This window comes from Denticeps clupeoides, chromosome 12 (assembly GCF_900700375.1).
Source record: "Denticeps clupeoides chromosome 12, fDenClu1.1, whole genome shotgun sequence".
NCBI classification, from domain to species: domain Eukaryota; kingdom Metazoa; phylum Chordata; class Actinopteri; order Clupeiformes; family Denticipitidae; genus Denticeps; species Denticeps clupeoides.
The window spans coordinates 15761970-15775400 of NC_041718.1; the positions used below are offsets into that span (position 1 = coordinate 15761970).

Below are 13431 nucleotides of genomic sequence, written 5' to 3' on the forward strand. Positions count from 1 at the left end.
TCTGGTGTGCCGCCCCCTGGTACCTGCCGCACATAGAGTTATTTCCAGAACCTGTGCACATAAAGACTATTTCCAGAATATGTGCAGTTCAATAAATCCAGCAGAGCTGTCAAAATCTTTCTTTATGATTCAAGATTCTAGGTTCAAAAATTGTACTGTTATGAGGCCACGGTGCCCCCTGGTCAACCGGGTGGCACCAACTCACTGTTTGTGCTGGGTCCTAATCACCCACAATCACACTAATGTTGGAGATTCTACACACCCCTGTGATGCATTGTCTGGTGTGTCAAGCTTAGAGGTGTGCTACGCCTTTTTGGAGTTTCCTGTTTTTTCTGGGTTTTTTTATTATTAAATAATGTATTATTTCCACAATGTTGAGGCGCCTGTGCCGCCCTCACTTCCCAACGTGGCATGACAATGGTCACTGTGTAACACAGTGAATGTTCTAACGTTGCTTATTAATAACCCCAATGTGCATGAAAATGTTATGGCACAAACCCAGTTATTATCATAGCACACATTAACTTTTAATGAGAAATGATGACAGGTCGATTGGATAAAAAAGATTTGCAGGTTTGTAACTGTTGAAACATCTCCTTCTTTGTCTGCTTTAGTTTTGTCTGTACATTCTACTCTGTCTCACAAATAATAGTGTCTGTATGATTGCTCAGCTCTGAGCAATATATTTGTTTCTGGGTGGTAACTGCACTGTACAGTAGAATGTCAAAATGAGAAATCATTCTTTTTATTATAATTAGAATGATTTAGAGTGAAGAACTGAAAGAAAATGTCCCCAATATTCAAATGTGAACACAAACAAGCATAAAAGTTTTTAGGTTTTAGATGTGTTGCTTGCAACCAGTGTCAGCTAACAACCTCATGGACACTGGTGTAACCATTAGCTCATTTTCATGCTTCATTTGCAAGAGAAATGGCTACCGATGTCAAAAATGAGAAGAAGATGGTTATTGAAACTCACCTTTAATGGTGCTCCTTACAAACCCTGTCAGTGTGGCTGTGTGAGTGTGTGCTGTTGCACACTTAATAGCAGAAAATTGCTTCGCCCTCCTGAGGCAAAGACAACATGCAGACCAGATTATGTTTATTTGTTATGTATTATTTCCCAGGTCCCACTGACATGAGGCAATCTAGCTAACGTGTTAAACTGCACTTCACACTTTATTGCTGGGTCTTTTGCCTGAAGAGTGAGAAAGCTGTATGTTCAGCATGATTAGCGTTACTCCCTGATGAAAGATTTAATGATGCTTGCATAGAAAACCATGCTTCCTAACATACACACGCCAAGGGTAATTGGGTGCTATTTCACTTTCACCACAAGTATCTGGGCCAATATTGTTTGTGACATTGTAAAATGTGTAAGATCTACCAAAGTTGAAATATCATATGGAATGGAAACTGTATTTTGTAATGTGACAATATCAGAAGTGGTGTGCCTTCATGAAACACCCATATCATATTGTAAAACTATGACCATGTGGTGTGGTAGAAGAGAATAGAGTGTGTAGAAAAAACTCTCTCTCCCTCCACACAAAGCACTGTATTCAACCACTCCAATTTGATGTTACCTGGCAGAAAGAGGCATGGCACAATAGAGGTTAAAAATGAACAGTTTCTAATTTATTAACACCGGTAAATAATTATTGTAGTTACATGTGAATATTGAATGTAAAAAGGTACCAAGGTTACAGAGAAAATAAAAATGAGAAGAAAGAGTAAAGAGGGAGAAGAGAAAAAGTGGGGGAGAGAAAGACTCAGAAACCTTCCGGCTTCCGATGGAAAAACCTCTGAGCAAGAGAGCCCAGAGTCCCTTTTTTTCCACATGTGAGCAGACCTTTATACCCCTGGCCTACAGGAAGTTGTCACTGGCCTACAGGAAGTTGTCACTGACCAATCAGAACCTGTTGTTTCTGATGTCACGCCCCCGGTGCCTCCCATTTGGGGAAGACAAGAGGGTGGGCGGTCCTGACAGCTGATACTTCACACGTTGCCGTCAGACAAAAGGCATGTAAAACAGGGGTGCCGAATCTTCACCCACAACAGTCGACACAGGAATGTCACACCTCCCCCTGCAGACATCTGTTATGCAAGGCAAAAGCAGGCTCCCGTGATGTCCATTCTTACAATATCCTTGCAGAAATATGTTTTCTAGAAGCCAAGTGTTTCAAAGAGTCATGGGTCTAAGGGTTATATTGCTCATTGAGCAGAATTCATTTTAAAAGTTGAATCATGCATCAAAGAAAAAAACAAAACATACGGGAAGTCCAACAAATATAAGCTGAAGGCGAAAGATGACCATCATCAGGGTTATGGATCAGTTTCATTACAGAATTTCCAGTGCTGCGCTGCCAGATTGCCTGAACTCTACTGATCTTGCTGCAGTTTTATATGCTAATGTCAAGATAGAAATAGCAGCTGTATCTGGGTATCTGTTAAAACTGGAGTACAGGCAACAGTGAAAGACAACATTTTGAGTGTGAAAAAAGGCTGTTATGCTGCAAGCAATTTTAAAAATGATTGTCCATGTCAAGGAATAATTGCGTTCAAATTGTCATAATGGCAGCAAGCTTTTGCTGGACAAACTAAAATGCAAATGATTTCCATTCTAGAAATTTCAAGGGAAATGTAGTTGGATGTGTTCACACACTATCTCTTTCTTTTCAAAATGTTAGTGAATACCTTTCAATCAATTTTAACATGTCAAGTTTCATGACTGACTGACACAACCGAAAATATCACTGCAAGCAGTTCAGACGCCATCACCATTCATATATATATGACATGCTTCTGCAGAATTAATCTACATAAGTTATTCTCTTTTGGAGGCTTTGAGTCGGTAGGTTTGACACTTTACTGATGCTGACACTCCAATAATTCAGTTTCTGAAACACAAGATTAGTTGCTCTTACACCCACTCATTGAAATGCCAAACATCACACTTCATAAAGTAGCTGTTTAGAGCTAAATGTCATTCTGATTGGTCAGTTGGGATATAGATTTATTGCAGATTTTGTCACAGCTCAAAAAGATTGTGAGAAGATGGTTTTCACAAATGAGCTTTGTAGCCAAGTTCAGGGTGTTTGCGCAAGCACTCGTCCAAAATTGATTGGCGCTGAATGCCAACTGGCTGTACACTAAGGCCCTGACAGCAGATGCACTGTCACATGAACAGTCAACGTGAGTTTCCCGGCATTTCCTAGCAAAAATGATGAAAAACTGACCATGTGGCTTTCAGACTGATGCATTTATATAAATGGCCTTCCTGTCAGCTACTGAACCTTTCCTGTAAGTCTGCATTTAATCTATCAAGTTGATTGTGACCTGACAGCTTCTCTTTCCTTTTGGACCCTGTAGCTTATGTGCTTTAGCCTTCTAACAAAGGAATTTCTGACAGTTAATCACTTTCATATTTGGCAATGTGTTTTCATATGAAAGGCATGGCAGAGCAAGACTTGGCATAAAGTGGCTTGGCATCTTGGCCATATCACAAAGGTTGGCTTCCAGTGAGGGTTATTTGAAATTGTAACACAATTGTGTACAATTGATTACATAGCTGCAATGTCGTCATGTGATTATTTTGCAATTGTTGATGAATGAGTCAATCACCAGAGAGAAACGATTTGAACATCAGTTGGTCCATTAGAGGTGGACCCAGCGCTTTTTGACCCCATTCAGAATGAGGTCCAAAATGAGAGTGGCACAGCGCAGTGGGGCATAATGCAAATTAAGTTGGCACCGTCTGCCTTCATGTGGCCAATGTGTCAGAGTGGAAAAGATAGTAAGTGGTGTCTTTTTCACTGATGATGACCAAATCTTCCAATGGACTGATGAAAACAAGAAATCACAAAGAGAGAGAGCGAGAGGAGGGGCAAAAATATGAATATGAATCCAGATTCATTTATGAAGCAGGATAAAAATAAAAAGCAACTGGTTGTGAACAGCCTACAAATTCATCTGGTTGGTAGAGGCATGACATGGGGCAAGGGAGGACACTTTCACTGAAATTTTATTTAGTAGCAAGAATCATGAGTCAGGGTAGTGAGCAAGACACCTAGCCCTGAGTGTCTCCAGGGGGACTGTCTGCGTAACTGCTGATGGATAAAAGTCGCTCTGGATAAAAGCGTCTGATAAACAGCATAAATGTAAATGTACAGGGTGGGGTCATTTATATGGATACACCTTAATAAAATAGGAATGGTTGTGTCACGACTACGGACTTACGGGGGAAGGAAGCGCAGAGGTCTGACATGTTGGGAAGGGGATTTTATTAACAAATAAACAATAAAGAAATACAAATAAACAATGGCGCGGTGGCCGAAAACAGTTTAACGTAAATAATGAACTGAAACTAACCCGTAGGCGTGTGGCGATTGCCAGAACTCAAAACACATAAACTAAACAGGTCAAGTTCGTGCAGAGTTCACGAAAATGCCAGCGACCCCGAACGGGCGGAAACTTCCGGCATTTATGGGGCGTCAGGATTGGTTCCGGTGTGGAGCCCAGCTGCAGGCAATCCTGACAGAGCCCCCCCTCCAAGGGCTACGTCCTCGGAGCCCCAACAGTACCATCAGTGGAGGCGGCGGGGCGGACGGCGGCAACCACAGGGCTCCTGCCCTGCTGTATCCTCCCCTTGGAGGACCCGGTCCCTCGGGCTGGCTCCCCGGCGTGGTCAGGCGTGGCGGCCCCGGTCCCTCGGGCTGGCTCCCCGGCGTGGTCAGGCGTGGCGGCCCCGGTCCCTCGGGCTGGCTCCCCGGCGTGGTCAGGCGTGGCGGCCCCGGTCCCTCGGCTGGCTCCCCCGTGGTCCGTCGGCCCCGCCCTCCCTGGCTCCCCCTGGTCTCCGGCCCCGGACCCTCGGCCTGGCTCCCCGGCGTGGTCCCGCTTGGCGGCCCCGGACCCTCGGCCTGGCTCCCCGGCGTGGTCCCGCTTGGCGGCCCCGGACCCTCGGCCTGGCTCCCCGGCGTGGTCCCGCTTCCCCCCCTCTCCTGGCTCCCCGGCGTGGTCCCGCATGGCGGCCCCGGACCCTCTCCTGGCTCCCCCGTGGTCCCGCATGCGCCCCACCCTCTCCTGGCTCCCCCGTTCCCGCATGGCGGCCCCACTCCCGTACCTGCACACAATAATCAGGGCCGATCCATCTGGGTACGTGTGGGCCCTGTCTCCACATGTCCCCTCTGACACTCTTGTGTCACCCCCTGCACCGCGCAGGGAGATTGTCCCAGAGCCTCCGGCGACTGTTCCAGGCACCCCAGGCTGGTGCCTTCTGGGACTATGCAGCCCCTCTCGCTGCACGGCCCTGGTGCCAAGGGGGGGGCATTGCCAGACCATCCGGCTAGCCCCTTCTGCGTCCGTTGGGACAAGCAGGCCCTCTTCCTGCCTGTCCCAGCTGGGTCCTCATGCCTACCCGGGGGCTCTATGGCGCTCCACCCCTCTGGAGGCAGACGCAGGCCCATGCCTGGCCCGCCCTCCTCACTGGCTACCGGAGGACCCCAGCTCCATCGCTTCCCCACCTCCCCTCCCCTCAGGAGGAGTCCCCAACCCGAACTGCACCCCCCCAAAAAATTCTTTGGGGGAGCACCCCCCCGGCTGGACTTAGGGGTACCTTGGGGCTTGTCCACCTCGCCTTGGACCAGCACATTCGGGTCAGGAACCTCCTCCCTGGGGTTCGGCTCCGCGGCTGGGTCGCCATCTGGTGGACACAAAGAGGGGAAGTGGGGGCGACATACGGACACATATGTCACACAGACACACACAGACAGAGACAGACAGAAGAGAGGGTCGTCTGGCTCCCTCTCTGGGCTCTCCAGGACCTCCTCAGGGGGCACAGCCAGGATCTCGGGAGGTGCGACCTTCTCGTCGCCCGCCAGTGCTTGGTCTTCTTGCCCCGGATCCTGACTGGCGCTGGACGTGGTGGAGGGGCAGAGTTCGATCCCTGGCTCAGGCTCTGGCCGATCAAACTCCGCCCTCAGTCTCTGCTGGAAGTCCCGAAAACTGCTGTCTGTCTCTCCCTGTTGCCAGAGGGCTGCGCTCCAGCCCCATGCTGACCCAAGCAGACACGAGAGGATGGTGGTGGTCCTCTCGTGTCTGCTGCCCCACTGAAGGGTCCCGGGACAATTGGGCTGTCCCACATGGGGCTGGGCACGTTGCTGGAGATGGTGGTAGGTGTGTGGTGTGGAGGGGGGTGGACGTCTTCTCCAGCAGGTGTGGACGCTGGTGCTGCGCTGCCTTTTCGCTGGGGAGAACGTCCGGGCAGAGGGAAGGCGGGTCGGCGACTGGAGCAGGAATGGAGGATTCCCTGCGAGGCAGTCCCGGCAGCGCAGTTGCTGGCTGGCGACATCCCGTCGCCCTCTTCCACCAGCTTTCCTCACACTGCTGGGAGGGACGTGGGTCTCCACGGACCTCGTGACGATCCTGGTCGTCGTCCGTGTCAACCTCGTACCCCCGGAAGTCACATGGGTCATCACGGACGCCGCGATGATCTCGGACGCGCACGCTGGGCGGAGCCATCCCGGGCACCGACCGCCCCACCGAAAATCCACGTCATCATCGCTTTCGTCATCCGTGTCCTCCCACCGGTGACTCCGAGGGTCGTCCACCCTGCGGACATCCTGGACCCATGGCGCGCTAAGCTCCCATGGGCAGTACTCTGGCCATTCGGGCTGGAGGCTGCCCACCTCCTCGCTGGAGGCACGCCGTCGTTGTTGTTGCCGCTTCTCACCCCCCTGGAAGTGACGTGGGTCCCCACGGACCTTGCGACGATCGCAGACTGGCGCGATGGGCGGAGCCCAACTCTCGTCTCCCGTGCTCTCGTCGTCATCCGTGTCGTCCCAGTCCACGGGGAGCCTTGCCAGCAGAGCGCAGAGTTCTTGGCTCGACATGCCGAAGATCGTGGGGGTCGCATCTTCTGCGCTCGCTGCCCACGTCACTTCCTCGCTGCTGCCGACGCCAACGTCCTCGCTCCGCCTCCTCACCCGCCGACGTTGTCGCTTCCGGGTTTCGCGGAGTTTCCCGGGGGTGGGACGTCATCACGCGGCGCCGCGTACCACGGCTTCTCGGGGAGAAACGCTCCACCAGAACGGGCGGCGCGTCTCTCCCCTGCCGTCCGCGTTCGCCGCGCCGCGCTGCGTCCTTCGCGGCGTTTTCTTCTCCTCCGCTTTCCACCTCTGCGCTTTTGGGGGGGTCCGCTGGCATTCTGTCACGACTACGGACTTACGGGGGAAGGAAGCGCAGAGGTCTGACATGTTGGGGAAGGGGATTTTATTAACAATAAACAATAAAGAAATACAAATAAACAATGGCGCGGTGGCCGAAAACAGTTTAACGTAAATAATGAACTGAAACTAACCCGTAGGCGTGTGGCGATTGCCAGAACTCAAAACACATAAAACTAAATCAGGTCAAGTTCGTGCAGAGAGTTCACGAAAATGCCAGCGACCCCGAACGGGCGGAAACTTCCGGCATTTATGGGGGCGTCAGGATTGGGTTCCGGTGTGGAGCCCAGCTGCAGGCAATCCTGACAGGTTGGTGATTTTAACGTCCTGTTTGTGGCACATTAGTACATGTGAGGGGGCAAACCTTTCAAGATGGGTGATGACCATAGTGGCCATTTTGAAGTTGTCATCTTGGATCCAACTTGTGTTTTTTCAATAGGATCATGTGACACATCAAATTTATTGGTAATTTCACAGGAAAAACAATGGTAACTTTATTCTTTTATTACAAGTTTTGGTCACCAACCATTCCCATTTTATTAAGGTGTACCCTGTAGGTTGGGCCATTCTATAACCGCTATAGTTCTACTCTGGATAGCGGTGGCTGGGGCTCCTCCTGAGACTCACACATTCAAATGTACAACAATTCAGAGTTGCCAGTTCACCTATGATACATGCCTTTGGAAGGCAGGAGAAGACAAGAGAGCATGAAGGAAACCCGCACCGTCACAGGGAGGGCTTGAAAACTCCTCACACACGAGGTCCAAACAGGGATTCTGACCCACAACCTTGGAAGCGCGACGCCACGTTGTCAACCACAGCATCACTGTGTGGCCTCTATGTATAATCTACTAATCCTAGCTATATATAATAATGTTGTCTATTATATAGTTATAAAATGCCATGTATGTATGTATTGTACAGTAATTAATAGCTAAATAGCTAAATAACCAGCAATCTGTTATTATAGGGTGAAGATAATAACAGACTGATCTCAGTTCAGGCACCATTTTAGAAATTAAGATGAAGAAATGACCCCAGTGACTGTCACTTTAGACTGTTAGACATTAGCAAATCTGCTTCTGAAGTGCTCCTCTCCTGTTTGTAGCTGAGAGTTTGTTCTGTGGTGCCAGCAGAATAATCCTCCAAATGTCAGAGAAGGACCACCCCGGGAGGTTCATCGGTGTTGGTGTTGGAACAGAAGGCAGTTTTCTGAATCTTTCTGTGTTATTAGACAGGGACCCGAGCTTGACAACAAGGCTCTGCCATCCCTTCTTAAAGTAGCCGGGTCTGCCCCGGGGGACGTGCAGTCGTCCAGAAAAAAGTGATTTCTGCCTCATGCGACCAAAACTACTGCAGCTTCTGTGCACAAACGGATTCTGTGGTCTTCGGATTGGCTCTTGTGTGCTGGAATGGGTCTGAGCTGTAACTGTAAAATTGAAAATACTGCTTTTTATTCATTCATCCCAACTGAATCCTTACCTGCACACTACTCTACTATGTCCACTGTCTACTATTTTATACATTTTACTACACTACAAAACAAATATTTTTAAAAAGTTGTGAAAATGTATAAGTGTAAGGTAACCGGTTGCAAAGTATTTTTAAGTTCTCTCAACTTCACGCCATATTTACATGAGTATGAAGTTGAGGGAAGTCAAAAATGCTTTGCAACCGGTTACCTTACATTTTTACATTTTCACAACTTTTTTTCACAGAGGTGAAAGTGAAGTGATTGTTGTGGCTGACCCAACGTGTCCTCTGCTTTTAACCCTCGCCCTTGGTGAGCAGTGGGCAGCCATGACAGGCACCCGGGGAGCAGTGGTGTGGGGTACGGTGCTTTGCTCAGTGGCACCTTGGCGGATCGGGATTCGACAACCTGATTACGGGGCTGCTTCCTTAACCGATAGGCCACCACTGCTACGGTATAATATTCATATTGAAAAGAAATAAATTAAGTTAATATGGAATTAAGTTCTGTCCTTCCTTTTAATACAATTACAATTATACTCTAAATAAATGCATTGTTCACTGTCCCACTGTGTCTTCTAAAGATAAATTTTATCCCCATTTAGCCCCATTTTAACCTGCATTTCCTCTAATGCAGCATATGTTTCTTTACAGTTCCTTGGAGCTAATAATAGATGCAACATTAATGAGGCTCACGCTGCTGGACAAGGAGCTAGAAATGTCCATTGTTGCAGTTCTAGTAAACTGCCGTGCATCAGTCTTGCACGTTCCACCTCAGGAGGACCTGGGTTGCTGGATTTTTGTACATAAGCAGGTGCAGATACCTGCTGTGCTGCACCGTGAGATTCGTCCCTGAATACAATGCCCTTTGACCCAGTTGAGGAGCGACTCTTGTCTCTACACAAGCTGTGGCTTAAATCAGTGACGGCCAATCATGGCCATTAAATCCCTGCATGCTGCAGCTACTCATCTCAATTATGATGAATTCCAGTTAAACTTCGGAGCAGCTGGCTTACAGCAAGGCAGGTTATTGGGAGAATTGGGCTAAATTGAGCATGATGGCAATGAAAATAACATGTTATAATCAGTCAGGCAAAAATGCTGCCATTTTCTCCATTGTGTTTCATAATTTGTTTCCACAAGATGGCAGCAGTGCCAAAACCGTGCTGGCTGATCCCCCTTTTGGTTTATTTTAAAATGTCTGGTTTGCAACAGCTACAAGATGTACTTGAAATTATCTTTGTGTTTGTGTTGCAACCGTACCATGATGTGCTAGACGCATTCAGCCATTAATAATTGACCATATGCAGCCAATATTATAAAGGTCCTTGGACAGTCTTTCCCTGCAGCCGTTACTGTTCAACTTTTAACGTCTTCACAGGGTTGGTTAATGCTGTGTTGTCACAGCAGGCCACGTTTCTCAAATTCCTCAGCATATGCCAAGGCCACTGCGCAGACCCACAGTGGAGGCCGCATATGGAGCTTGGCCACAGCACCCTGCGCGGCTTTTCAGAGTGCTCTTTTTCCCACATCAGAAATGCAGCCGGCGTAATGAAGTCATCCTGGGATTCATTGCCTCGAGTTCAGTTGGACAGACTCGTGCATGGAAATAGTCTTTATTGAAATCATATTTCACTGTCACTGCAAAGGCCAAAAAGAGCTAAACTGTGTTGTGCTGACATGGATCAGCCATTTAAAAATATCGTATCACTTTGATATTTGCATTGGGGAACAGGTAAGGGCACCACACCGACATTAGAGCAGCGCTTCCTGACTTTACTCTCAATGTTCTCATGTATGTGTTTGTAATGCATCTGTTGCATTGAGGGAGTGTGTTTTAATGCACTGTCTCATGTACAAATTTATTTTCATAAGTATTATACACAGACGCAGTGTCAGTGTAACTCATATGTGTTGCAAAGCAGTTATGAAGCCAACACTATCATACACCCTGTTATAGATGCTGCTTTACAAATTAAAGTGCCATACTGGCAGGTAATTAACACATAGATCTTAGTAAAAGTGTTAATTTTCAACCAGAACCACTAACATGAACTATTGTACAAATACTCAAAGGTAACTACTTACTTGAAGACATTTGACACACTGAATGTCTGCGTGTCCAATAGAATTGCTATGTGACAATATAGATTCTGCGATCATGCACACAGAATAACCAGTCCACAAACATCTATAAATTAGAAACAAGCACATTTTTTAAAAATATAAAAAATTATACTATTCCAGTCCTCTGCACTGTAAAGGTTTCTTTATGCAATATGAATATCAATTTTATAGATTTATTTTTTGCCTTTTCAATGCCAGTGGATCTGTTTCTGTACGTTTCTCATTCCTATAATTAATAACATGTAATCAGGTCAAGACAGACCTTTTTATTTAATGCTTTCATTGCAATTATAACTGGAAAATAGTGGACAGCATCAAACTGAGTGAACGCTGCTCAAGACTGTCAGCTCTTGAACTTGGGCGGCTCACATCTAATTGTTAGTGATGGGTCCCCATGCTAGGTTTTGGTGATGCATGTTTTTATAAATGATGTCACTTCACTGGCCCAGTGAATGCCAGCCATGGTGGCACAGAATGAAATGTTTTAGCACAGACCCTTTTCTCCCCCCCTTCTTCTTACGTTGGTAAAACTAACAAATCACCTCACCGTTCTGCCGTATCTGAATGGCGAGAAGAGTGAGGCTAAAAGCCAGGAGAAAAACATCATGTTCATTTGACGCAAGGTTGTATTCCAGCTGGGTTGAGCTCCTGCCCCGAGACATTTCAGTGTTCCTGCTCCTATACACTGTCCTCTTCAGGGTTTCAACTGCATCTGAAAGGGCAATTTAAGAGTTCTTCCTTTCTTCTTTTGTGCAGTGAACACCAGTGTATCTATGTGATTAGGGCCATTGCCTGGTTTGGAGCACGAGCAGGCATACTTGGATCCTGCACCAGGGCATTAACAATAAAGTCAAATGACGTTGACATGACGTCATCTTCGCATGCACAATCACAGCTGTCAACTTGGGGCAGTGGTGGCCTAGCAGGTAAGGAAGCAGCCCCGTAATCAGAAGGTGGTCGGTAGGAGTCCCTGATCTCCACACACTTCTCTGGAAAATACCAGTGACTCTGGTTTTATTTTATTTACATTTACATTTATGGCATTTATCAGACGCCCTTATCCAGAGCGACTTACAATCAGTAGTTACAGGGACAGTCCCATCCTGGAGCAACTTAGGGTTAAGTGTCTTGCTCAGGGACACAATGGTAGTAAGTGGGATTTGAACCTGGGTCTTCTGGTTCATAGGCGAGTGTGTTACCCACTAGGCTACTACCACCCTTTTATTTAGTCCACTTTGATGGGGTGAATTGGGTCGAAACAATCCACGCTAGCCAGGTCCTTGCGGAACACGGAGGAAAAGGGAGAAGTATTTACCCCACCTTACCACATTACATTTACAGCAGCATTTATCACATGCCCTTATCCAGAGTGACTTACAATCAGTAGTTATAGGGACAGTCCCCCTGGAGCAACCAGCGGCACGCGACAGGTTCAGTTCCGCGTGAGGCAGGGTTCTGCTGCGTACGGTTTAAGACTACATCTTCCACTTCGAGAAAAAGCACACACAGAGGGAACAAAACACACGACTTGTTGGCTCCTTTCAGGGGGCCGTTGTCTGAGACTTCGACAAGTGGGCAAAATGGCTTCTCTGTGCCCTATTCGGCACTGATCATCACATGACACATGTTTACAATAAATGGCATCATGCTCCCGCCACCATGCTTTACAGAGGATGAGGATCTCTTTGGTTTCCCATCTGGTTGAAACTTGTCGATTATTTTGCCGATTTGTTTACTGATTGGTTTCTGGCCATTGTTCGTGTTTACAGCCTACTTCTCATTTTTCTTAACAGGGCAAAGCTTTTCCGTGGAAAAAAGATCCAAGGAGAATATGACGTCAAAGTTGAGCAGGTAAACTTTTTAAACTTTCCTTTTTAACATCTTTTTCATTATTATTTCTTTTTTATCTGCATGTCATATCCTTTTATTACTGTGTATGTTACAAATAATATCTGAATCTGAATGTTTTAATGCGTTTTCCATTCAGGTATTGCATAGAATTTCATAAGATTTTAAAACATTCTGGCAGATTACATGTTGACTAAAAATGTTTAGAAATTCTAATCCATTAATTTAATAGAAAATGAACTACAATGTTGGTGCAAAATGCAGTTTGTACATGAACATTTCCATTTGATGAGTAAGCTGTGCGTCATCTCTAGTTGACTGTGCGTTGCCTAATGTTCATCATAGCCAGGGTACTGAATCAGTGCGAGGTGCATTACGGTCTGAATACCTGGTTTGATGGCAAGTGCCTGCAGTGACTGTATTTCCTGTTTACGAGGTCTTTGCCTGGAGCTACAGTGAGGGCTCCCAACTTTGATCCTCGGTTCTGGAAGTCATTTGTTCAGCCTCTTTCTTGCCGTCTGCCTCTGGAAATGGCTGTTTTCCATTGCGGCTGCCAGTTATTTAGAGTTGCGTTAGAAACACTGAGCAGCCGATTCGCTGAGGAGTCTGCCCTTTGAAACAAAAAAAATCATATCATGTCAAACAAAGTTCTTTTAATTCAGCCAGTTAATAATTTATTTATCTAAATACAAATATTAATTGTAAATTATACAAAATGCTATGATATAATCCAATTTCATTATTATCCAGAAAAAAACATAAA

At 46.8% G+C, this 13431-nt stretch overlaps 1 protein-coding gene across 1 annotated transcript in view; it reads left to right on the forward strand.

Annotated features, from left to right (window-relative positions):
- The window catches only part of LOC114801007 (synapsin-2-like), a 40204-nt gene that overhangs the window by 21518 nt on the left and 5255 nt on the right, over positions 1 to 13431 (forward strand). Inside the window, exon 2 of the mRNA XM_028998952.1 lies at positions 12614 to 12671. Within this exon, the coding sequence (XP_028854785.1) occupies positions 12614 to 12671 (58 nt within the window). The remainder of the gene's footprint in view (positions 1 to 12613; positions 12672 to 13431) is intronic.